The following is a 26,402-nucleotide window of genomic DNA, read 5'->3' as shown; positions in this document are numbered from 1 at the left end:
GCGTTTAATTAAAGCCTCATAAGTACAAATAAAAACAGGACTTGCTATAACAGGTTGCCACCTATTTTCTTTAAAGATGACGAGCAGCATCTTATTTGCGTTAACACAAGTCATCCACATAACAAATATAGATAAGAAAAGTGGCCAGGTGTGGTGGCTCATGCCTCTAATCCTAGTACTTTGGGAGGCCGAGGCAGACAGATCACTTGAGGTCAGGAGTTCGAGACCAGCCTGGGCACTATGGTGAAACCCCATCTCTATCAAAAATACAAAAATTAGCCCGGCATGGTGGTGGGCACCTGTAATCCCAGCTACTTGGGAGGCTGAGGCAGGAGAATTGCTTGAACCTGGAAGGCGAAGTTTGCAGTGAGCCAAGATCATGCCACTGCACTCCAGCCTGGGTGACAGAGCGAGACTCTATCTCGAAAAAAGAAAAAAGAAAAGAAAAGTAAGGCACTTAGAGGGTAAGTGGCTTCACTCGGTACTAAGTAGGGGAGTGTGGATTTGAGCCAAGCTGTGGGTTCAAACCACATCAACACCTGCTATGCCTGACTGCGTCTCCACGCTGCTGGGAAGGTTGACTGAATCTGCCACTACCTCCCTGGGGTGCATGTGCTTACCAAACCATTGCATTATGTAAAAGGTGGTGCTGTAGGTTTTTAGTTTTTTAATTTTTATTTTTTTGAGATAGAGTCTCACTCTGTCACCCAGGCTGGAGTGTAGTGGCATGATCTTGGCTGACTGCAATCTCTGCCTTCCGGGTTCAAGTGATTCTCTTGCCTCAGCCTCCTGAGTAGCTGGGACTACAGGCCCACACCACCACGCCTGGCTAATTTTTGTATTTTTAGTAGAGACAGGGTTTCACCATGTTGGACATCATGGTCTCGGTCTCTTGGGCTCATTATCTGCCTGCCTCGGCCTCCCAAAGTGCTGGGATTACAGGTGTGAGCCACCGTGCCTGGCCTCTAGTGACCTCATTTTAACTTGATCACCTCTGTAAAGACTCTGGTTCCAATAAGGTCACCTCTAAGGTCTGGAGGGTCATGGCTTCAATACACGAATTAGGGGTGGGGGGCACACCATGCAGCCCATAATACTAGCGTATCTGGTTATGTTAAACTTGCTATAGCCACAGTCTCGCTGACTTGGATATGGTACCATGGGAAGGGCCCTTAAAGATCATCTTATCTGGTTGGGCTCAATGGCTCACGCGTGTAATTCCAGCACTTTGAGAGGCCAAGGCAAGAGGATCGCTTGTGACCAAGAGTTCAAGACCAGTCTGGGCAACAGAGCAAGATGCTATATCTACTACAGGCATGCACCTGTAGTCTCAGCTACTTGGGAGGCTGAGAGAAGAGGATTGCTTGAGCCCAGGAGGCAACAGAGAGCTGATTGTACCACTGCACCCCAGCCAAGGCAACAGAGACCTTGTCTCTAAAAAACAAAAACAGGCCGGGTGCAGTGTCTTATGCCTGTATTCCTAGCACTTTGAGAGGCAGAGGCGGGTGGATCATTTGAAGTCAGGTGTTCAAGACCAGCCTGGCAAACATGACGAAACCCTGTCCCTACTAAAAAAATACAAAAATTAGGCGGGAGTGGTGGTGGGTGCCTGTAATCTCAGCTACTCGGGAGGCTGAGGCAGGAGAATCGCTTGAACCTGGGAGGCAGAGGTTGCAGTGAGCCGAGATGGAGCCACTGCACTGCAGCCTGGGTGACAAAAGCGAAACTCTGTCTCAAAATATTAGGAAAAAAAAAAAGAGAGAGCCTCTTTTCCATCTCCCCGCCACAGAGTTGTCTTCAGTAATTTCATTCCCTTTTTTCCTGAGGATTCACTGGGTTTCTGGGTCCCAAAGGGGAAGTTCTCTTCAAGGTACAGAAACCACGACTCCGCAGAGAACCGCAGAGACGGCAGCATGACCAGACCCCGGACAGGTGTGGAGAAGCTGCTGGGCTGAGACTTGGGCTGAACTTCCGCTGCAGGTCGACTTATTCCCATCAGCACCAAAGCTGCTGGAGGGGGTCATCCACTAGCAAATGAAGGGGGGGGGCGCGGCTTGGAGGCTGTTTCAGAAGGCCCCACTGAGCCACGGACTCAAGGCCTGGCCACAGCCCTCCCAAGTGAGGCCCAGATCATATTTCACCACGCTCAGAAAACCTTGTCAGCTCATTTCAGTCCACAGTGACTTTGTTTTCTTTAGGATCTCTCTTGCACTGTCCAACTCAGAGAATTTCAAATCTGAATGGATTCCAATGACGGAGCTAAATCAGGCCTCACCTCAGTTTTTAAATTACAATCAATAGGGCTGGGTCCCAGCATCTGTGTCTTAATGTTCCTCCATGTGATCCTCATGCTGAAAGGCTGGTATTTGAAAATCCCTTTTTTTGGGGAGTGAAGGGTTTTTTTTAGAGAGAGGCCTCACTCTGATGCCCAGCCTGGAATGCAGTGGTGGATCACAGCTCACTGCAGCCTCGAACTCCTGGCCGCAAGAAATCCTCCCACCTTAGCCAACCAAAGTGTTGGGATTGCAGGAGTGACCGCTGTGTCCAGCCAGGAAAGCCCTTCTGTTTCACTTGAATGATATTTCTGCAGCATACCTACAGCCATTGTTGTATTAAACGGCATCATTGCAGGAAAAGAAAAGGTGAGAGGTGACTGTTTTGCTTTTTTCTGAACATATCAGACCAAACCTGGGCTGTCTGGCACTTTTTTTTTTTTTTGAGTCGGAGTCTCACTCTGTCGCCCAGGCTGGAGTGTAGTGTCGTGATCTCGGCTCACTGGAACCTCCACCTTCCCGGTTCAAGTGATTCTCCTGCCTCAGCCCCACAAGTAGCTGGGATTACAGAAGTGCACTCCCACGCCCAGCTCATTGTTTCTGTATTTTTACAGAAAAACAGACAGGTTTCACCATGTTGGCCAGGCTGATCTCAACCTCCTCACCTCTGGTTATCTGTCGGCATCGGCTTCCAAAAGTGCTGGGATTACAAGTGTGAGCCACCGCACCTGGTTTGCCCATTTTTTGACAATGTGTCAACATCATCTAAGATGGGCACTGCCTCAGTGTAGTGTGTCTAGACAAGGTGGCCGGAACAGAGAGGAATATGCATACCAGGCTTAAAGACGGGTTAAATCAGAGCTTTTCATTCCACAAAAGAGCAATTTTAATGAGGTCAGAACATGGATGTTCTAATATTTGAAAGCCTGTTAACTAGGAGAGAGAGAGAGTAAAGTGATTTGTTGTAGGAGGACACACCCAGCTCTGACGTTTAAAGCATCATGAATGCAAATTTGAACTCCAGAAAAGCAGAGCTTCCTAACAATGGGACTTCCACAGCAATGGGATTTCCTCCCGCATTCAGTTTGTGCCTTTCCCATGAGCGAGAGACTCCTAGGAGAGCCGCAGCCCGTTAGGAAGCCATGTGGGAACTCATCCACAGGTTCTCTTTTTTTTTTTTTTTTTTTTTTTTTTTTTTGAGATGTAGTTTTGCTCTTGTTGCCCAGGCTGGAGTGCAATGGTGCGACCTTGGCTCACTGCAACCTCCGCCTCCCAAGTTTAAGCCATTCTGCTGCCCCCGCCTCCTGAGTGGCTGGGATTACAGGCACCCACCACCATGCCTGACTAATTTTTTGTATTTTTAGAAGAGATGGGGTTTCACCATGTTGGCCAGGCTGCTCTTAAACTCCTGACCTCAAGCGATCCACCTGCTATGGCCTCCCAAAGCGCTGGGATTACAGGTGTGAGCCACTGTGCCTGGCCGGAACCCACAGGTTCTTTGGATGGTCTCTGAATGTCATGAAACTCTTTTATATTTAATTAAAAGAATTTTTTTGACACAAGGTCTTGCTGTGTTGCCCAGGCTGGAGTGCGGTGTCACGATCACAGCTCACCGCAGCCCCTAACTCCTAGGCTCAAGCAATCCTCCTGCCACCTCAGTCTCTCAAGTTGTTGGAACACAGGTGCCAGCCACGACACCTGGCTAATTTTGTTTTGTTTTGTTTTGTTTTGTTTTGTTTTAGAGATGGGCTCTTGCTATGTTGCCTATACTGGTCTCGAACTGCTGGCCTCAGGCAGTCTTCCTCCCTTGGCCACCCAAAGAGATGGGATTACAAGCATGAGCCACTGTGCACAGCTGAGATTTTTCGACTTAGTCTTTTTGTACACCCAGTATCTTATAGAATATCCATAATATAGATTCATAAATAAACCATTTCCTTCAATGGTATAAATAAATAAACCACTGCCAAAAATGGTGGAATTTTCTGAGTTAAGAGCAATACATATGATACAAAACTTGATATATAGAGTTTCTTAGCCAAACTGGAGGGGCTGGCTTTAGGTGATCCGTGGACTCCCTGAAATTGGGGACACCATTGGAAATATGTGTGAACTCATGGGCAGTTTCCTATGATTTCCAGTCCTCAAAATATCTCTTGGACTCAAAGATGCCTTAGGGCAGAGGACGCGTGTACCCCCAGTACAGAATCTCGGACAGTGAATGTCAGTAGACATTCGGCAGAAAAGCTCTGCCAAATTGAGTGCTCTGATGTGACTTTTTCATCAAGTCAATGTTCCTGGGATCTCTTGTACATGATAATCTCACTCTTGTAAGGTTTCATCGTTTCTGCTTACCCTACTTTTCTTTCCCATCCTGATCCCTCTCCCACCAGACCGGACTCTGAAACGGGCATGTACAGAGAAGAGGAGACCCCAATACGCTTCAAGCTTTGAGCGGAGAGGACACAGCCTCTGCTGGGACAGGGAACAGAGGGATGCGGAGACCCTGAAGATGCTTTTGGACAGTGGTCTGAGGTTGGGACAGTGGCAGGAGATACCATTCACCCAGGATCTCCAGGACAAGAGATCAGCCTGGCAGTTACATGTGTTTTTGTTCAAACTAGTTGCCAGGTTGGCATGAACGATGACATCAGAGATTCCGACCTTCCTGATTGGAGGGACCGGACTCTGTCGGCACCTGGCAGTTCAGTTGGACAACAGTAACTTCTCAGAGCTGTTCTCCACTCCTGACTTCTCCCAGCCTCGAGAATTGATAACACACTCTTCTGGATCCCAGCAGTGTCCAGAAGAAGACCAAGGACAGAACAGAGACTAGGTTCGGTGAGATGGGACAGATTTTGGGAAAGATCATGATGAGCCATCAACCGCAGCCCCAGGAAGAGCAGAGCCCCCAGCGGAGCACCTCAGGGTACCCCCTCCAGGAGGTGGTGGATGATGAAGTGTCGGGACCATCAGGTGAGGGGACTGGAGGAAGAAGAGGTGGCATACGATTGACTAAGACGAAGGAAGGGGGCCAGGCGTGGTGGCTCACCCCTGTAACCCCAACACTTTGGGAGGCTGAGGCGGGCAGATCACCTGAGGTCAGGAGTTCAAGACCAGCCTGGCCAACATGGTGAAACCCCATCTCTACTAAAAGTACAAAAATTAGCCAGGCGGTAGTGGTGTGTGCCTATAATCCCAGCTACTTGGGAGGCTGAGACAGGAGAATCACTTGAGCCTGGGAGGAAGAGGTTGCAGTGAGCCGAGATCGTGCTACTGCACTCCAGTCTGGGTGACAGAGTGAGATGCTGTCTCAAAAAAAAAAAAAGAGGAAGAAAAAAAGAAGGGTCAGAGGTCAGGAAGGAGAACCTGGGGAGGGTGTGTGGGAAGAATGGAGAAATTCAGGTTGGGTGCAGTGGCTCACACTTGTAATCCCAGCACTTTGGGAAGCCAAGGCAGGCGGATCACTTGAGGCCAGGAGTTTGAGACCAGCCTGGGCAACATGGTGAAACCCTGTCTCTACTAAAAGTACAAAATTGAGCTGGGCATTATGGCAGGCACCTGTAATCCCAGCTACCTGAGAGGCTGAGGCAGGAGAATAACTGGAATCCGGGAGATGGATGTTGCAGTGAGCTGAGATTGCACCACTACACTCCAGCCTGGGTGACAAAGCAAGATTCTGTCTCGAAACAAAAAAAAAAAAAAAAGAGGGACTCAGAGAGCCAGGGACCAGGGAAGGATATGAGGCAGTGTTCTGAGGACAGAGAGAGGGAAGAATGGGGAGGGGAAGGAGTGGCACATGGGGTTGAGCAGAGGAGAAAGTCAGAAAGGTGGCTTGGAGAAGCCAGCAGTCTGCGAGGCTGGGGAGGATGGAGAGTGGTTTGGGGTTTGGGGTCGGGGTCTAACGTGATCAGTTGCAGAAGCATTACACGGTGGCCTGGTTTCTTTACTCAGCCCCTGGGGTAGATCCCAGCCCCCCACGTAAGTCCCTTGGCTGGAAAAGGAAGAGGGAGTGTTTGGATGAATCTGACGATGAGCCAGAGCAGGAGCTCGCCCCTGAGCCTGAGGAGACCTGGGTGGCGGAGACGCTGTGTGGCCTCAAGATGAAGGCGAAGCGACGGCGAGTGTCGCTCGTGCTCCCTGAGTACTACGAGGCCTTCAACAGGCTGCTTGGTAGGAGGACACCCCAGAGAGCACCTCCAATCCTGTTCTTTCTAAAGAGGAAACTTCCAATAACCACACTTTTCCAATGGGAAAAATATGCCCCAGTGGGTGAGCTCTCCATGCGGGAGGACTCTGAAGTGATCACTCATGAGGGACACTTAGGAGACAACAGAGGATTAGGTAGACTTGATAAAGGTCGGTGCTTGGGATAAGAAAGCTTGGTTTTGGGCCAGGCGCTGTGGCTCCCGCCTGAGATCCCAGCACGTTGGGAGGCTGAGGCAAGAGGATTGCTTGAACTCAGGACTTTGAGGCTGCAGTGAGCTATGACTGCACCACTGCACTCCAGCCTGGGTGACAGAGCAAAAGTCTGCGTCAAAAGAAAAACCAAGGCTGGGCACAGTAGCTCATCCCTGTAGTTCCAGCTACTCGGGAGGCTGAGACAGGAGAATTGCTTAAACCCAGGAGGCAGAGGTTGCAGTGAGCCAAGATCAGGCCAATGCATTCCAGCCTGGCCCACAGAGCAAGACTCTGTCTCAAAATAAATTAATAAATAAATAAAAATAAAAATCAAATAAAGAAAAACAAAATCAAAAATCAAAAAAGTGGTTTCAGCTGTGCCCTCTGAAACTTAATGTTTCTTACCGACTTTTCTAAACCTAAGTGTTTCCATCCATAGTGAGGGATACCAAGGCCATGGTCACACCCTGATGTGTGACTGCCTCATGAGGAAATGATGGGAATTCCTTTATGACTCTGCAGTGGTCCCTCCGTGTCTGCTGGAGGGGGTCCTGGCTGATTCCCAGCTCTACATCCTGTAGATTCTCACACCCAGGGCCTCCTTCGGCCTCTTCTCAGGGGAGTCTCAGAGCAGGAGCCTCTCTCCCTTGCCCAGTGAAAGTCATTCTCCCCTCTCCCATCCACCTCACCCGCGGCCACAATCCTGAGACTTTCCCCCGGGAGGCACACTTCTCCTCACTGCCCTGCTGCTCCCACGGAAACCCTGTCCTGCTTCTCACGCTGATATCTGCTCTCTAATCACAGAGGATCCTGTCATTAAAAGATTCCTGGCCTGGGACAAAGATCTGAGGGTGTCGGACAAGGTAAGGTTGTTCTCTATGTAACTGTGTTCCTGTTCTAACGCACGGCCAGCGGGAGGGCGCAGCTTCCAAACCCACAGTTCTCCCTCCACCACCTCCCACCAGATGCTCCTACAGTTTGTTTTTGTTTTTGTTTTTGTTTTGTGAGACACAGTCTTGCTCTGTTGCCCAGGCTGGAGGGCAGTGTCTCGGTCTTGACTCACTGCAGCTGATGCCTCCTGGGTTCAAGCGATTCTCGTGCCTCAGCCTCCAAGCAGCTGGGATTACAAACGTGAACCACCACGCCTGGCTAATTTTTGTGTTTTTAGTAGAGACGGGGTTTTGCCCTGTTGGCCAGATTGGTGCCGAACACCTGACCTCAGGTGATCCACCCGCCTTGGCCTCCCAAAGTGCTGAGATTACAGACATCAGCACTGTGTCTGACCAGCTCCCATGGTCTTGAGTCTTGGCACCCACACATTTTTTTTTCTGAGACAGAGTCCAGCTCTGCTCCCCAGGATGGAGTACAGTGGCATGATCATAGCTCACTCTAACTCCTGGGCTCAAGCAATCCTCTTTCCTTAGACTCCTGAGGAGCTGGGACTAGGCACATGCCACCATGCTCGATGAATTTTTGAAATCTTCGTAGAAACAGGGTCTCGCTGTGTTGCCCAGGTTGTTCTCCAACTGTTGGGCTCATGTGATACTCCTGTCTCCACCTCTCAAAAAGTACTGGGATCACAGGCTTGAGCTGCCACTCCCGGCTATTCTTTGTCTTTTTATGATTTGTCAGCATCTCTCTCAGGACTCTGCTGGTCTCTTGCAGAGTGAATGAGTGGCCCCTGCCTCTCCTATGGGTCCTTTGGGATCTGAGCCCTGGGCCACAGTCTGGCTGCAGTCCTGAAGCTCCTGGGCCCTCTACTCTCAGCTCCTTGGGACAGTTCTCTGCCTGGCACACAAAAGACCCTCCTGACACCAGCCGACCTAGACACACCCCCTCCCAAGATCCCATCAGAGCCCACCATCCTGGGAGCATCACCGAAAACCCTTCCTCCGGCTTCTCGGATTTGCATCCGACCTTCGAATACCCCTCCACCCCGCAATTTCCACATGAGCACAGTCACCCCAATGCTGAGGTCCCTTCTCTGATGGGCAACCCCTCCCCAGACCCCCATTCCACTATCTCCACAATCTTCCTCTCCCAAGATGTGACCTCTCCCTCTCTGTGTTCCTTTCTCTCCATCAGTATCTCCTGGCTATGGTCATAGCGTATTTCAGCCGGGCCGGCCTCCCCTCCTGGCAATACCAACGCATTCATTTCTTCCTGGCTCTGTGAGTGGTTTGCTGCCTCCTATCCATCAATATCCAATGCCCTGGGACAGCGGGGGAAGTGGGATTGCAGCCTTTCATTTATTCTTTCACCTATTTGTCCTCTTTATTCTGTGTACAAAAAAGACAGGATTATAGTATCTTAGACTGTTGTCTCTAAAAAGAAACTCAGGCTGGGCGTGGTGGCTCAGGCCTGTAATCCCAGCACTTTGGGAGGCCGAGGCAAGCGGATCACCTGAGATCAGGAGTTTGAGACCAGCCTGGCCAACATGGCAAAACCCCGTCTCTACTAAAAATAGAAAAATCAGTCGGGCATGTTGGTGTGCACCTGTTATCCAAGCTACTTGGGAGGCTGAGGCAAGAGAACCCCTTGAACCCAGGAGGTGGAGGTTGCAGTAAGCTAAGGTTGAGCCACTGCACTCCAGCCTGGGCAACAGAGTGAGACTTTTTTTCAAAAAAAAAAAAAAAAAACAGGCAAACAAAACAAACTCCAATGCCAGTGTACAAATAAAAGAGTAAAACAGGCCAGGTGCGGTGGCTCACGCCTGTAATCTCAACAGTTTGGGAGGCCGAGGTGGGCGGATCACAAGGTCAGGAGAGCGAGACCATCCTGGCTAACATGGTGAAACCCTGTCTCCACTTAAAAAAAAAAAATACAAAAATTAGCCGGGTGTGGTGGCGGGCTCCCGTAGTCCCAGCTACTCGGGAGGCTGAGGGAGGAGAATGGCATGAACCTGGGAGGCGGAGCTTGCAGTGAGCCGAGATCGCACCACTGCACTCCAGCCTGGGCGACGGAATGAGACTCCGTCTCAAAAAAAAAAACAAAAAACAAAAAAAAAACAAAAAAAGAACAAAAAACAAAAGGAACCATGAACCGCTCCTAAGGGGAGAAGAAAAGGAGCGGAGGAGCGGACATGACACTTCCCCCAGCAAGCAGACGTTTCCGGTTCTTCTCTCTCTCTCCTTCCCACATCAACCGCAAAAGCCATCAACCTCCTCTGGGTTCCCGTGACAGAGGTCACAGTCCAGGTCCCCCTTGCATCACTCGAATCCACTGTCAAATGCTCCCTGCTGGGGTTTCCTGGAGTCTCTCCCCAAGCCAAGGGGCTTCCTAGTGCAGCCTGAACATCTTTCCAAAGCACGACAACCTCACCGCCCACCTGAACAACTTCCTTAGCTGATGTCTTTCTCTATCGAGGCCAGGGTCCACAGTGCCAATTCCACCCTCTCTACAATCTCTACAACCACACTGGCTCGCCATCTTGGTGTTTCCTGGCTTGGCTTCACTGCTCCTTCCAAATGCCCTCCACTTGACTTTGCATTTGTGTTTTCTGTCTGGGTGTCCCACACACGTGGTTCTGAAGGGAAGCACCCATTCCTTGAAGTCGGTTCACCCTACAGCCTCTGTGATGCCTTCCCTCATCTTCCAACTTCTGCATGCCCGTAGCTCTCCAGTTACATCCTATTATAATGTGACATTGGGATTAGGACATCTCCTCTGATTACTCCCAGTGCCATTAGACTAGATGCCTGTAGAAGGCAGGGTCCTGGCAAAATATCAATGTATTCAATTGCTTTTTTTTTTTTTGAGACAGACTTGCCCTGTCCCCTAAGCTGGAGTGCAGTGGTGAGATCATAGCTCACCGCAGCCTCCATATCCTGGGCTCAAGCGATCCTCCCACCTCAGCCTCTTGATTAGCTCCGACTACAGGGCTGTGCCACCACACCTGGACAGTTTTTATTTATTTATTTATTTATTTATTTATTTATTTATTTATCAAGACAAGAGTGTTGCTGTGTGTCTCAGGCTGGAATGGAGGGGCCCAATCTTGGCTCACTGCAACCTCCGCCTCCTGGGTTCACACAATTCTTATGCTTCAGCCTCTTGAGTAGCTAGGACTAATGGGTGTGCCACCGCACCAGGCTGATTTTTGTATTTTTAGTATAGATGGGGTTTCTCTGTGTTGACCAGGCTGGTCTCAAACTCCTGGTCTCAAGCAATCCACCTGCTTCAGCCTTCCAAAGCGCTGGGATTACAGGCATGAGCCACCGCGTCTGGCGTATTTTTTATATTTTTAATAGAGACAAGGGTCTTGCTATGTTGCCCAGGCCTGTCTCAAACTCCTGGCCTCAAGTGATCCTCCTGCTTCGGCCTCCCAGTGTGCTGGGATTCCAGGCCTAAGCCACCACTCTTGGTCACCAGTTGGGTTTTTGTCTCCATCCTGAAGGAGTGGGAGACGCCCTTGATCAGGTCTCTGTCCAGCAGAGCCCTCCTGAGGAAGGCATGGCTCTCTGCAGGGTGGGTGCCAGTCCTGAGCTAGGGACGGTCCCTTTTCTTCCTCTCTGGGAAGCTGATCTCAGCCGGAGGTCTCTCCTGGTGGTGCCCCTGAGCAGCAACCTGATTTCTGTCCTCAGCTATCTGGCCAATGACATGGAGGAGGACGACGAGGCCCCCAAACAAAACATCATCTGCTTCCTGTACGAGGAGACCCGCTCTCATATATCCTTGCTCCATGAGCTTTGGTTCCAGTTATGCCGTTACATGAACCCGAGGGCCAGGAAGAACTGCTCTCAGATAGCCTTGTTCCGGAAGCATCGGTTCCACTTCTTCTGTTACATGCACTGCAGGGCTTGGGTTTCCCTGGAGGAGTTGGAAGAGGTGGGTGGGGCCTGGGGACGTGGAGGATGTGGGGAGGAATCGGGTGGGCTGGAGGCTGGACGAGGGGAGAGAGGGGTATCCTGGGGAGTCCCCGTCTTCTCAAAGCGCGTTTGTTTTTCCAGATCCAGGCTTATGACCCAGAGCACTGGGTGTGGGCGCGAGATCGCGCCCACCTTTCCTAGAGCTCCAGGGACCGTGGAGGCCTGAGGTCATCGGCCTGAGAGAAGGTACATCTGCATCCTCCGGGGTAAAGGCAGAATATTGGGGTCTATTTCGGAAATCCAAGGAACCCAATTGCTTGATCTGGCTTCAAGCCTGGGCAACGTGGCGAGATATCCCCTCTCCACAAAAATACAAAAATTAGCCAGGCGATGTGGGAGGCATCTCTACTCCCAACTACTCAGGAGGCTGAGGCAGGAGGATCGCTGGAGCCTGGGAGGTCGGGGCTGCAGGGAGCCCTGATCCTGCCACTGCACTCCAGCCGGGGCGACAGAGTGAGACCCTGCCTCAAAAATAATCATAAATACTGAGTTCGGGGAGGTTCATTATGATTGACGCACTTGAGTTACCGATTTGGGTCGAGGGTTCAGTGAAGCTTTGGTTTACATCTTGTGCAGCTAACCATGTTGAGCACAGAGCATGAGACTTTGTCATGAGGAGGTAGGATTATGGATTAGGCATCTGGACTCGTGGTTTGTGATGTTGTCACATTAGAAACAGATCTAGCACGGTTACAAGTTTAGATCTGAAGTGACACAAAAGGCCCCAGCTGTGATGAAGTCCAAAGCCACATTCTCTGAGGGTGCCCTACTCCCTGGGAAGACCCACCCAAAGTCCTTGCTATGAAGCAGAGCACTGGGGCTAACCTTGGGTGTATTAAGTTTTGGAGTCAGGGTCACCAAAGCGTGAGTTTCACAGTTGAACACGATGGTTCAGAAGCAGGGTATAGAATGAAAGGCAGGAGATAAAATTGCACTTCTCAATTGCTCTGAACTCTAGCTAGACTTGACATGGGACGTGAATAACCTTCCTGTCTAGAGAGCTGCCTCCTTGAGGTGTGACATTGTCTCTCTCACTTCCAGAACACCAGACCCAGGGGAGATGTGGATTTTCAGCAGGAACTTTATTCCAGTGCTAATGGCAGACATCAGGAAGGAGGAGAGGAACCATTTGTGCAGATCATCTAGAAGAACCTGGACCATTCTTGACAGAGCTGAATACAGTGATCACGTTGTCCTCCAAGGAGCAGGGGTGGGGTGGGGTACTTCTAGGAGTCCTTGGAGAAAAGTAAGAAACCAGGAGTGTTTCCAGTTCCACCCTTTCCTGCGGCACCACCTCCCTTTTTATATTGCTGAATGCCAACCTCCCTGGGACGGAACCTGGAGGTCCTGTTTCTTACGGACTTGCTTGCCACAGTCCAGGAGCATTTGAAGGCACAGTGCAGGGGCTCAGATTGGCACAGAATTCTTTGTGAAATATGAGTGCCACAGACTGTAACAGATAGCTTCATGCACACTCTGTATTTTATTGGTTTGTTTGGAAAATGTTGGCCATTGAATTATTAATAGGTTTATTTCAAATAGTTTGGAAATTGTTGTACTTTTGAAAACATGCTGTTCCTGTAGAGTTCTTTGATGAGAGTTATAGTTGTTATATATACATAAAGATAATTTTCTTTTCATTTTTAAGTGAGAATTCTTTTTATCCTAAATCTTTTATTAACTTTAATTTTTTTCTGTATTATTATATGTGCTCCTGAAGCGAGCACTCTTTTTATCTATGATACTTCCATAATAATCTCTTCTATTTATAGCTATTGGTAGTTCCCCACCAGAAAAAAACATAATTCTGGTGATAGAAATTTTTATTTGCTGTTTAGGTTTGTGACTGAATTGTGAGAATTCCGTTGTGATTTTTAACATGTCTCAGATATATATACTAACATGTCTAATATATACTATCTATTTTATTGGTTTATTTTGAAAAGCATGGGTATAGAATTATTTAAATATTATTTTATTTATTGAAATATTTATTAACTATATTTATTTATTTAAATATTATTATTACTTTCAATATTATTTTAAATATTTTGGAAATACTGGTATTTTTGAATAGATGCTGTTTCTATAAAGCTGTGTGATGGGTGTTATAACTGTTGTATACACATACATATAATTTTGTTTTCCTTTTTAAGAGAGGATTCTTTTCATCCTAAATCTTTTACCTTTCAATCTTGGTATCTATTATTACACGTGCTGCTGAAGGGAGCATGGTTTTTATCTATGATACTTAGTTAACATATATATTACATTAATAGCTATGTGGTAGTTCCCCTAAATTCTTGTAAAAATAAATTTTTTTTGATATTTAGTGTATGTTTGAAATGTGAGAATTCAGATGGAATTTTTTATCTTGTTTTGGCATGTTTGTATGTTACTTTAAAGAGGATGTGTGTTCTAAAGGAGGACACGAGCTGTGTGTTTTGAAGAGAACAGTGCAGTGCATCTCTTGGGGAAACATAATAAAGATGAACTTTTCTCACCTTCACAGTGAGTGTGATCATATTGTGGTCTGGATTGATTATTTGCTGTCAAGTGACATTTTTCCTTAATGGGGTTGTGGTTATTTGAACATATTTATTAGCTTTGGAAGATAATCCTGTGCTGCTTTTTATGTAGAAAAAAACATAAGGCTGGGTGCAGTGCTCACACCTACAATCCCAGCAGTTTTGGAGGTCATGGCGGGAGGATCACTTGAAGCCTATTTTTAATTTTTATTTTTTAAAGAAAAACAACAGAAGAGAAGGCTGATCCCAAGCTACAGGGTTTTTTTGCTTGTTTGTTTGTTTGTTTTGGAGACAGTCTCACTCTGTCTCCCAGGCTGGAGTGCAGTGGCACAACCTCGGCTCCCTGCAACTTTCACCTCCGCGTTCAAGCAAATTCTCCTGCCTCAGCCTCCCAAGTAGCTGGGACTACAGGCACCCGCCTGTACGTCTGACTAACTTTTGTAAAAATAGTAGAGACAAGGTTTCACCATGTTGGCCAGGCTGGTCTCAAACTCCTGACCTCAAGTGATCCACCCGCCTCAGTCTCCCAAACTGCTGGGATTATAGGCATGAGCTACTGTGCCCAGACCCCAAGCTAGAGTTTTAAAGCAGGAAATGAGAGAAAGATATTGAGAGAGGAAAACCAGGTGGTAAGAAAACTCTAAAGGTGGCTGGGCGTGGTGGCTCACGCCTGTGATCCCAGCAGGAGTTCAAGACCAGGCAGGAGAATCACTAGCAGAGAATATGTCTCCCGAACCCCTCTCAAAAAAAAAAAAAAAAAAAACTCCAGGCGCGGTGGCTCAGGACTGTAATCCCAGCACTTTGGGAGGCTGAGGTGGGCGGATCATGAGGTCAGGAGATCAAGACCACCCTGGCTAATACGGTGAAACCCCATCTCTGCTAAAAATACAAAAAATTAGCTGGGCGCGGTGGCAGGCGCCTGTAGTCCCAGCTACTCCGGAGGCTGAGGCAGGAGAATGGTGTGAACCCAGGAGGCGGAGCCTGCAGTGAGCCGAGATCGTGCCACTGCACTCCAGCCTGGGTGAAAGGGCGAGACTCCATCACAAAAAAAAAAAAAAAAAAAAGAAAGAAAAAAAGAAAGTTCCTGCAACAGTACAAGCTGTGAAAGACAGGCACTCTGCCATGCAATTCTTTGTGATTTTTCTTTTTTATTTTTGGTGTCGGGGTCTTGTGCTGTCACCCAGACTGGGGTACAGTGGTGCGGTCATAGCTCACTGCGGGCTCAGACTCAAGCTCAAGCGATCTTCTTATCTTGCCTTTCTAATTGCTGGGATTATAAGCATGAGCCACTGCACCTGGCCTGTGTGATGTAATTCTGATGTCAACTCCCTGATGTTACATCAAATGCCACAGGTTAAGGCCACCAGCCCCCGCTAGGCTGCCCTCGCTTCAGATGCAGCTGCAAGCTTGGGTGTCCACAGACCGCATGTACTTCTCACCAACTGGCTGCAAATTTGGAGGTTCCCACCACGTCCTCAGGTTTGATAATTCACTATAACAACCCACAGAACTCTGAAAAGCATGATACTTTCTCTTTCTTTATTTGAGACAGAGTCTTGCTCTGTCACCCAGGCTGGAGTGCAGTGGCCACCATGCTTGGCTAATTTTAGTATTTGTATTAGAGACAGGGTTTCGCCATGTTGGCCAGGCTGGTCTTGAACTCCTGACCTCAGGTGATCCGCCCACCTTGGCCTCCCAAAGCGCTGGGATTACAGGCATAGCCACTGTGCCTGGCTGACTTCTAGAGTTTCAATAACAGAGATGTGGTTCAAGAAGAAAAGGGAGACATGTTTTGTAGACAGCAGGAGCTTCATGAAAAGAAGCCAATGAAGGGCAGGATGTGTAGCTGTCTACCTACAGGAAACCAGCCGGGAGCCTCCCCACAGGGACTTCAGCACAGACGGCTGGGAAAATCTGCATTAACCTGAGCTCTGGACCTAAGAGAGGACAAGGCCTTGACTGTTTCTACAGACTCACAAGACGCAATCTCTGCAGTCCATGCCCGTGGTGTGATCTGGGAAACAGGGGGCCTTCTAAATGCCAACAGCAAGGAAATCAAATGTGCAACAGACAGAAATACCGGCACTGACACGGGCCATGGAAAGGCCTAAACAGATGACTGCAGTCCACTGCCAAGGTCATCAAAGGGGTGACTCTGAATTAATACATTTCAGACGCCATGGCCCAAATAGCTGCACGAGGTGGGGAAGTCCTCCACGTGCCTCTGCTTCCTTCAGTACCTCTTCATGAAATAAGCTGAGGTACTTCCCTGGGGAATTTCCTTTCTCTTTCTTTCTTTTGAGACGGAGTCTTGCTCTGTCACCCAGGCTAGAGTGCAGTGGCGCGATCTCGGCTCACTGCAACCTCTCCCTCCCGGGTTTTGGCAATTCTTCTGTCTCAGACTTCTGAGTAGCTGAGATTACAGGTGTGTGCCACCATGCCCAGCTAATATTTGTATTTTTACTCGAGACAGGGTTTCACCATCTAGGCCAGGCTGGTCTTGAACTCCTGACCTCATGATCCACCCATCCTGGCCTCCCAAAGTCTTGGGATTACAGGCATGAGCCACCACACCCAGACTTCTTTTTTTATTTTTTGAGATGAAGTTTCGCTCTTGTTGCCCAGGCTGGAGTGCAATGGCGAGATCTCAGCTCACTGCCACCTCCTCCTCCCAGGTTCAAGTGATTATCCTGCCTCAGCCTCCCGAGTAGCTGGGATTACAGGCACCCAACACCAAACCCAGCTAACTTTTTGTATTTTCAGTAGAGATGGAATGTCACCATGTTGGCCAGGATGGTCTTGAACCCCTGACCTCTAATGATCTACCCGAATTGGTCTCCCAAAATGCTGGGATTACAGGCGTGAGCCACTGTGCCCAGCCCCTCCCATACCTCTTTTGGCCAAGGCAGTACAATTCAGAGAATCTTGCCAGGGAAGACTGGTAAATGGACATCAACATGATGCCTATGGCTCCTGGTGGATTTAGATACCTCCTGGTGCTTACTGATACCTTTACCAGTTACATGGGGGCTTTTCCATGCCAGACTGAAAATGCTGGAGATCACTGATCAACCTTCAACTATTTACTAGCAGAACACTGAGGGGACTCTGCAGTCACCAATATCTCCTATTGCACTTGGATAAACACCTCCCGGGAAATAGAGATGAACAGAAAGGAAATAGTTAAACAAGCAGAATGGCTACATTCCTTCAACCAGAAGGGTCCATTAGTCTGTTTTCACACTGCTATAAAGAACTACTGGAAACTGGGGAATTTATGAAGAAAAGAGGTTTAATTGACTCACAGTTCTGCAGGCTGTACAGGAAGCATGGCTGGGGAGGCCTCAAGAAACTGACAATCACGGCAGAAGGCGAAGGGGAAGCAGGCACGTTTCTGGCCATGGTGGAGCAGGAGAGACAGAGAGAGTGAAGTGGGAGGGCTGCACGCTTCTAAACAACCAGATCCCATGAGCGCTCACTCACTATCACGAGAACAGCAAGGGGGACGTCAGCCGCCACGAGCCAATCACCTCCCACCAGGTCCCTCCCTCAACACTGGGAATTGCAATTTGACATGAGATTTGGTTGGGGATACAGAGCTGAACCATATCAAGGGTAGTTCAACCACTGAGATTGATTGATTGACTGAGATGGAGTCCCGCTCTGTTACCTAGGCTGGAGTGCAGTGGCACAATCTCGGCTCACTGCAACCTCCGCCTCCCAGGTTCAAGCAATTCTCCTGCCTCAGCCTCCCTAGTAGCTGACACTACAGCACACGCCACCACACCTGGCTAATTTTTGTATTTTCAGTAGAGACGGGGTTTCACCATGTTTGCCCGGCTGGTCTTGAACTCCTGACCTCGTGATCACCCTGCCTCGGCTCTTCTTTTGCTGGAATTACAGGCGTGAGCCACCGCACCCGGACAACCACTGAGATTTAGAAGGCAGTCGAGTCCACTATACCACACCTCACCTGGTTTCTTCCTCTGTTGGGGCCCCTCGTGGCCACTGTTCTGTTACTTTTTGGTCCTATTTATTTAAATGGATGGTGAGCTGTTTGTCCTCCAGGATCCAACACTTCCACCTTCAGCTGGTATTACAACAATACCAGCCTTTCAAGCTACTCCGGGTGACCCCAGAACTCATCTGAACTCAGAAGCCCAAGAGTTTCATTCCTCTCACTTTAGGGGACTAAGTGCCCCTGGTCAGCATGAAGTCGATACAGAAGCATGACCTCCATCCCTAATCCCTCAAGAATGAGGAGTGGAAGGTGTTGGCAGGAGGGTGGGACGCGGTTTGTAAATCTGTAACTGCATCAGACCAAATCTAGTTCAACTTTTTTTTTTTTTTTGATGGAGTTTCACTCTTGTCACCCAGGCTGGAGTGCAATGGCACGATCTCAGCTCACTGCAACCTCCACGTCCTAGGTTCAAGCATTCTGCTGCCTCAGCCTCTGGGGTAGCTGGGATTACAAGGGTGCGCCACCACGCCTGGCTAATATTTATATTTTTAGTAGAGACGGGGTTTCACCATTTTGGCCAGGCTGGTCTTGAACTCCTCGACCTCAGGTGATCCACCTGCCTTGGCCTCCCAAAGTGCTGGGATTACAGGCGTGAGTCACTGCACCCGAATCAGTTCAACTTTTATGTAATGAAGTTGTCAGTTGTTTTTCAATTGCCATCGACCCGCAGGTTGAAGGTCATGTACCCTGTGCATGTCCAGGTTAACCAAGCGTGCCACCGTGGAGTGGAACCTAAGAGCTCAGCCTGAAGAGCTCGGACCGATTTAAGAACCAGACACCCCAAGGCAGGAGCCAGGATCCAATCACATTGAGTTTTGGTGTCACCCCATGGCAGGATCCAGTCAGATCACACCTCCCAGCATTACTTTATTGCAAGATCCAATCAAATCACACCTCATTACCCTACGCTTATAAAACCTGACATAGCCCCCAGCTGTGTAAGGGAGATTTGAGTACTTCCTCCTGTGTTCTTGCTGGCTGACTTACAAAAAAGCTTTAAAAAAAAAGCCGGGCGTGGTGGCTCACGCCTGAAATCCCAGCACTTTGGGAGGCTGAGGTGGGCAGATCACTTGAGATCAGGGGTGCAAGACCAGCCTGGCCAACATGGTGAAACCCCATCTCTACTAAAAATACAAAAATTAGCTGGGTGTGGTGACACACACCTATAATCCCAGCTACTTGGGAGGCTGAGGTAGGAGAATCACTTGAACCCAGGAGGCGGAGGTTGCAGTGAGCCAAGATCACACCACTGCACTCCAGCCTGGGCGACAGAGTGAGAAGACTCCGTCTAAACAAAAAAAGTTAAAATTAGCACTGAATGCTTTACAAGTAAAAAAAGTTTTTAGCTGCATATGTTTAAGTAACTTTTTAGATTATAAGAAATATGCATGCAAAATGGAAAGGCACAAAGAAGAGAGCAAAAAGTGCATGAGATCTCACATCCAAGGATAACCGCTGAGAACATGGAAGTGCTGACTCTTCCAGTCTTTATACTATACACATTTAGGCCTGTTGTTTTGTTTCCATAAAACTGTAATCATATAATATAGACAGTTTTATAATCTGCTTTTTAAACACAACAATTATATAACATTTAGCTGTTTTCATTTGCATTCAAATTCATAAGGGTTCCAGTAACTCATTTATCAGAAAACCAAGAGAAATATTCTCATAAAAATATAAGTACATAAGGTCAGGCATGGTGGCTCACGCCTGTAATCCCAGCACTTTGAGAGGCCGAGGTGGGCGGATCACCTGAGGGCAGGAATTCGAGACCAGCCTGGCCAGCCTGGACAACATGGTGGAACCCCGTCTCCACTGAAAATACAAAAATTAGCTGGGCGTGGTGGCGCGTGCCTGTAATGGTAGCTACTCAGAAGGCTGAAGCAGGAGAATCGCTTGAACTTGGCAGGTGGAGGTTGCAGTGAACTGAGATCGCGCCACTGCACTGCAACCAGGGTGCCAAAGTGAGACTCCATCTCAAAAAAAGATAAAAATAAAAAATAAAGAAAATGTATATCTATGTATATATATTTTTCCAGACAGGGTCTTACTCTGTCTCACAGTCTGAAGTGTAGTGACGCAATCGTAGCTCACTGCAGTCTCAGGTTCCTGGGCTCAAGTGATCCTCCCACTTCAGCCTCCCAAGTAGCTGGAACTACAGGTGCATGCCACCATGCCCAGTCAATTTTTTTTTAATTTTTCATAGAGACAGAGTCTCACTATGTTTCCCAGTCCTAATAAACACTATGTGATAAAAAGAAAAAAGTAAATCACCCTGAAGTTAAGTCTTTAATGAGAAATGCAAATAAAGCATTTCTCAATAAATTAGGGGAAGAGAATCAACTGAAGAATAAACATCTTTAGTAAAATCTTTTGCTCATGTGCATTAACCAATACTCTTGAAAACCGAGATTAATTTACTGTACCTTCTTAATATTCCTTTGAAATTCCTTATGGCGTACAGGTAGCGTAGAAAATAACTGCTTCACGCTGACTGTGGTCCCTCTGGGGTGGGGGTAGGGGGTTTTCTGGATGATTTTCCCATCGTGATCAAACACCAGTCGAGTCCCAACCTTCACCGATACGTGGCAGGTAGAAATGGTGACATCGCTGTGAGAGAATACCAGGCATGGTGTGTTCAGTGAGAGATCCGTGATGTTGGGCACTGACTACACTTTTCTTCACTTGCTTTTCTCTCAAAACTTTCTTAAAAAGCTGATGATCCCTCTGAGATAACTGAGATCTAACAGTTGAGGAGTCATCATAAAATCTAAGGTTTGGCATCTGAAAGACAGTGAGACAGAGAGCACTAAACATGCTTTGTTTTGATAAAAATTTTGACTTCGTTTTTTCAGGTTGAATTGCAAAACCATAAATGATCTCAAGATTTATTGATTCTCAGAGATTTGTTTTGTTATTACTCTTCAAACAAAAATTTTTAAAAGAATTTTTTTAAAGAATTTTTTAAAAATTTAAAAAATTTTTTTAAAGAATCCAAAAGATATTATAATTAAAATGTATATGTAGGGCAGGGTGCGGTGGCTCATGCCTGTAATTCCAGCACTTTGGGAGGCCAAGGAGGGCAGATCACTTGAGGCCTGGAGTTCCAGACCAGCCTGGGCAACATGGCAAAACCCCACCTCTATTAAAAATACAAAAATTAGCCAAGAGTGGTGGTGCACGCTATAGTCCAAGCTCTTCAGGAGGCTGAGGCACAAGAATCACTTGAACCTGGGAGGCAGAGATTGCAGTGAGCTGAGACTGTGCCACTGCACTCCAGCCTGGGTGACAGTGTGTGACTCTAAAAAAAAAATATATATATATATATGTATGTATATATATATATGTGTGTGTGCGTGTGTGTGTGTGCATGTAGTTGTTTATAAAAATTTAGTATCTGTGGTATAATTAAGTAGTGCTTTGGTGAAATGTTTCCCTAAAAATTGATAATGAAAACCAATGGTAACTATCATTTATTACCTATATGTTATGTTCAAATTGAGAAGTTACTGTTCTAATAAGGGTAACCAATTTTTTTAACAATACTATTTGCTTCATTTCATTCATTTATTGCTCACATTTCAGAAGTACTAGGACTTAGATTGGCAGTGAGACAAAACAGAATTCAGAAGCTAGAAGCTGAGATATTGAGACAGAAAATTGTAAATAATAATGATTCCAATTAATTTTCAGAGAGGTTTTTCTAAGGGGTCAAGTGAATGGATAAAAATATTTTATCACCTCAGTGCACAAAGTGAGCTCAGAGCTTCCCCCCGAAAGCCAAAAGTTTCAACCTGAGGTACGTCGGCAAACTCTTGAATCTTAGATGTGTGATGTTTCAGAGCTGAAAGAGAGTATAAAGTAAGGACTAAGATATTTCAAGTGCTATAACAATAAATATACATGATATCTAGTAACTGGCTTTAAAAAAACTGTTTTTGTGTTTCCCAAGACAGTGTTACTCAAAATTCTAAGACATGTGGCCCAATTATTTTATAATAGGATTAGAAAAAGTTAACTTACTTAAGCCTTCGAACTTTTCTTCTTCTACCCCACATCCATTGCCTGAAACTTCAATGAGATCCACTCCATAGTCCTTAAGCTTTAGATCTAGAAAGTTTAAAATATTTATATATTTATTAAAAATGGACCCATGCTATCAGTTTTTATATTGATATTATCTATAACATGTGCAAATTTAAGTGTCATAACTAGACCTTTAGTTAAACATACTAGTGTCATTTTGTATATTTCACTTTTATAAAGTTCTTTCTGGCTATTTACTAGCCCAGATTAAATAGTTTAGCATTTTCTTTCTTTCCTCTTTTTTTTTTTCCCTTATGCTAGTCAAGTGAAGCAGTTGGAGTGGAGAAGGAACAAAAAAATCTGTAACTGGTTGTGATCAATTAGTTGTAAAGACCGTTGCACTTTGACCAGCCTTTTCCTTTGAAAGAAATAATTTTAACATACCCAGTAAGGAGAACGGGGGCCGGGCGCGGTGGTTCATGCCTGTAATCCCAGCACTTTGGAAGGCTGAGGCAGGCGGATCACGAGGTCAGGAGATTGAGACCATCCTGGCTAACACGGTGAAACCCTGTCTCTACTAAAAATACAAAAAATTAGCCGGACGTGGTGGCGGGCACCTGTAGTCCCAGCTACTCGGGAGGCTGAGGCAGGAGAATGGCGTGAACCCAGGAGACGGAGCTTGCAGTGAGCCGAGAACACACCACTGCACTCCGGCCTGGGCAACAGAGCAAGACTCCGTCTCAAAAAAAAAAAAAAAAAAAAAAAAAAAAAGACCAGGCAAAACAATAGTATTCAAGAATACATATTTAGGTGAGATAAATGATGAAATTATTTTATTTTATTATTTCTTTCTTGAAGACTCCACTGCCACCCAGGCTGGAGTGCAGTGGTGTGATCATGGCTCACTGTGGCCTCCACCTTCCAGGTTCAAGTGCTCCCCTGCCTCAGCCTCCTGAGTAGCTGGGACTACGGGGCACAGACCACCACACCCAGCTAATCGTTTTTATTGTTTGTGGACATGGGGTCTTGCCACGTTGCCCAGGCTAATAGATAGTGAACTTATTTTAAAGGAGCAAGAAAAAAATGTCCATCCGCACATGAATGGATAAAGAAAATGTGATATATACATACAATGGAGTATTTAATTCAGCCTTAAAAATAAGGAGATCCTGTCACTTGTAACACTATGATTGAACTTGGGGATGTTATGCTAAGTGAAAGGTCAAGGTGGGCGGATTATATGAGGCCTGGATATATGGGATCTTGCTAGGCTGCCCAGGCTGGTCTTGAAGTCCTGGTCTCAAGCAATCCTCCCACCTTGGCCTCCCAAAGTTCTAGGATTACAGGCGTGAGCCACCACGCCTGGCTGACCCTCACCTATTTTTTTGTTGTTGTTTGAGACAGGGTCTATCTCCATCTCCTCGGCTGGAGAGCAGTGGCTTGATCATGGCTCACTCCAGCCTCAACCTCCTGGGCTCAAGCAATGCTACCACTTCAGCCTCCCGAGTGGCTGCGACTACAGGTGTGCACCACCACACCCTGCTAATTTGTGTATTTTTTGTAGAGATGAGGTCTTGCTATGTTGCCCAGGCTAGTTTCAAACTCCTGGCCTCAGTCAATCCTCCCACCTTGGCCTCCCAAAGTGCTGGGATTATACGTGTGAGCCACCACCTCTGGCCAGCTCCCACCTGTTGATCAAAGGAGCATCAAAGAATTTGCAGCCTCCAGAAGGAGGTCATTTCCTGCCTCTGAGTCTCAGTTTCCACATCTATGAAATAAAGTTAATGATCCTTCACTCCAGGGTTGTCGTGAAGGCTAAATTAAGTTGTATTTGGAAAAATATGTGGGGCACAGTAGGTGTGTTTCTCACACCCAGAGTCAGAGTGTTTAGCAGAGGGTTAGTAGTTGCCTCCAGGGCATGAAGGGCTCTTCCTGACCCTAAGTGTGAGGAACGCTTTGGGTTAAAAGATTGTACTTTTCTGCGTTCAGCTGAAAGGTGGAGGGCTCAGTGAGGTGGCTCACACCTGTAATTCCAATGCTTTGGGAGGCCGAGGTGGGAGGATCACTTGAGCCCAGGAGTTTGAGAGCAGCTTAAACAACACAGTAAGACCTTGTTTCTACACACACACACACACACACACACACACACACACACACACACTAGCCAGGCGTGGTGGCATGTGCCTGTAATTCCAGCTACTTGGGAGGCTGAGGTGGGTGGATTGCTTGAGGCAAGGAGTTTGAGACAAGCCTGGTCAACATAGTGACACCCCATCATCCCCCAAAATCATTTTTCTTTGTTTTAAGGCAGAGCCTCACTCTATTGCCCAGGCTGGAGTGCAGTGGTGTGATCTCACCTCCTTGCAACCTCTGCCTCCCGGGTTCAAGCGATTCTTGTGTCTCAGGCTCCTGAGTAGCTAGGATTACAGGTGTGCACCACCATGCCTGGCTAATTTTTGTATTTTTAGCGGAGATGGGGTTTTGCCGTGTTGGTCAGGCTGGTCTTCAACTCCTGGCCTCAAGTGATCCGTCTGCCTTGGCCTCCCAAGTGCTGGGATTACAGGTGTGAGCCACTGTGCCCAGCCACAATAAATCATTTTTTAAAGGTTAAATTTAACCTCATTTAAGTAATACATATAAGTCTCATCGAATAATTGAAGCCAGTTTGTGAGGTAAAGTCTAATATTATGTGCATTTTAATTCTTAGCGTTTAATTAAAGCCTCATAAGTACAAATAAAAACAGGACTTGCTATAACAGGTTGCCACCTATTTTCTTTAAAGATGACGAGCAGCATCTTATTTGCGTTAACACAAGTCATCCACATAACAAATATAGATAAGAAAAGTGGCCAGGTGTGGTGGCTCATGCCTCTAATCCTAGTACTTTGGGAGGCCGAGGCAGACAGATCACTTGAGGTCAGGAGTTCGAGACCAGCCTGGGCACTATGGTGAAACCCCATCTCTATCAAAAATACAAAAATTAGCCCGGCATGGTGGTGGGCACCTGTAATCCCAGCTACTTGGGAGGCTGAGGCAGGAGAATTGCTTGAACCTGGAAGGCGAAGTTTGCAGTGAGCCAAGATCATGCCACTGCACTCCAGCCTGGGTGACAGAGCGAGACTCTATCTCGAAAAAAGAAAAAAGAAAAGAAAAGAAAAGAAAAGTAAGGCACTTAGAGGGTAAGTGGCTTCACTCGGTACTAAGTAGGGGAGTGTGGATTTGAGCCAAGCTGTGGGTTCAAACCACATCAACACCTGCTATGCCTGACTGCGTCTCCACGCTGCTGGGAAGGTTGACTGAATCTGCCACTACCTCCCTGGGGTGCATGTGCTTACCAAACCATTGCATTATGTAAAAGGCGGTGCTGTAGGTTTTTAGTTTTTTAATTTTTATTTTTTTGAGATAGAGTCTCACTCTGTCACCCAGGCTGGAGTGTAGTGGCATGATCTTGGCTGACTGCAATCTCTGCCTTCCGGGTTCAAGTGATTCTCTTGCCTCAGCCTCCTGAGTAGCTGGGACTACAGGCCCACACCACCACGCCTGGCTAATTTTTGTATTTTTAGTAGAGACAGGGTTTCACCATGTTGGACATCATGGTCTCGGTCTCTTGGGCTCATTATCTGCCTGCCTCGGCCTCCCAAAGTGCTGGGATTACAGGTGTGAGCCACCGTGCCTGGCCTCTAGTGACCTCATTTTAACTTGATCACCTCTGTAAAGACTCTGGTTCCAATAAGGTCACCTCTAAGGTCTGGAGGGTCATGGCTTCAATACACGAATTAGGGGTGGGGGGCACACCATGCAGCCCATAATACTAGCGTATCTGGTTATGTTAAACTTGCTATAGCCACAGTCTCGCTGACTTGGATATGGTACCATGGGAAGGGCCCTTAAAGATCATCTTATCTGGTTGGGCTCAATGGCTCACGCGTGTAATTCCAGCACTTTGAGAGGCCAAGGCAAGAGGATCGCTTGTGACCAAGAGTTCAAGACCAGTCTGGGCAACAGAGCAAGATGCTATATCTACTACAGGCATGCACCTGTAGTCTCAGCTACTTGGGAGGCTGAGAGAAGAGGATTGCTTGAGCCCAGGAGGCAACAGAGAGCTGATTGTACCACTGCACCCCAGCCAAGGCAACAGAGACCTTGTCTCTAAAAAACAAAAACAGGCCGGGTGCAGTGTCTTATGCCTGTATTCCTAGCACTTTGAGAGGCAGAGGCGGGTGGATCATTTGAAGTCAGGTGTTCAAGACCAGCCTGGCAAACATGACGAAACCCTGTCCC

General features: G+C 47.3%; 2 protein-coding genes across 3 annotated transcripts in view; one reads left to right on the top strand and one right to left on the bottom strand.

The window, feature by feature from the left end:
• Positions 1–26,402, bottom strand: part of LOC134730694 (putative postmeiotic segregation increased 2-like protein 1) — a 47,946-nt gene that overhangs the window by 3,721 nt on the left and 17,823 nt on the right. Inside the window, exons 2-5 of one of the 2 annotated variants that reach the window (XM_063605835.1) lie at positions 22,118–22,204; positions 21,836–21,938; positions 20,521–20,704; positions 17,376–17,464 (exon numbers count right to left, since the gene is read on the bottom strand). In XM_063605835.1, the coding sequence (XP_063461905.1) occupies positions 17,376–17,464; positions 20,521–20,704; positions 21,836–21,938; positions 22,118–22,204 (463 nt within the window). The remainder of the gene's footprint in view (positions 1–17,375; positions 17,465–20,520; positions 20,705–21,835; positions 21,939–22,117; positions 22,205–26,402) is intronic. The other variant, XM_063605836.1, reaches the window with a different exon arrangement.
• LOC134728377 (speedy protein E12-like) lies at positions 1,113–13,518 on the top strand. Its single transcript, XM_055115123.2, has 7 exons — positions 1,113–5,249; positions 6,228–6,446; positions 7,479–7,537; positions 8,760–8,845; positions 11,258–11,501; positions 11,624–11,728; positions 12,584–13,518. The coding sequence occupies exons 1-6, from the start codon at positions 5,120–5,122 to the stop codon at positions 11,681–11,683; spliced, it is 798 nt and encodes a 265-aa protein (XP_054971098.1). The 5' UTR covers positions 1,113–5,119; the 3' UTR covers positions 11,684–11,728; positions 12,584–13,518.

This window comes from Pan paniscus, chromosome 6 (genome assembly GCF_029289425.2).
Source record: "Pan paniscus chromosome 6, NHGRI_mPanPan1-v2.0_pri, whole genome shotgun sequence".
Lineage (NCBI taxonomy): Eukaryota > Metazoa > Chordata > Mammalia > Primates > Hominidae > Pan > Pan paniscus.
Note: the sequence above shows the minus strand (reverse complement) of the source record. Positions and strands in the feature narration are given on the sequence as shown.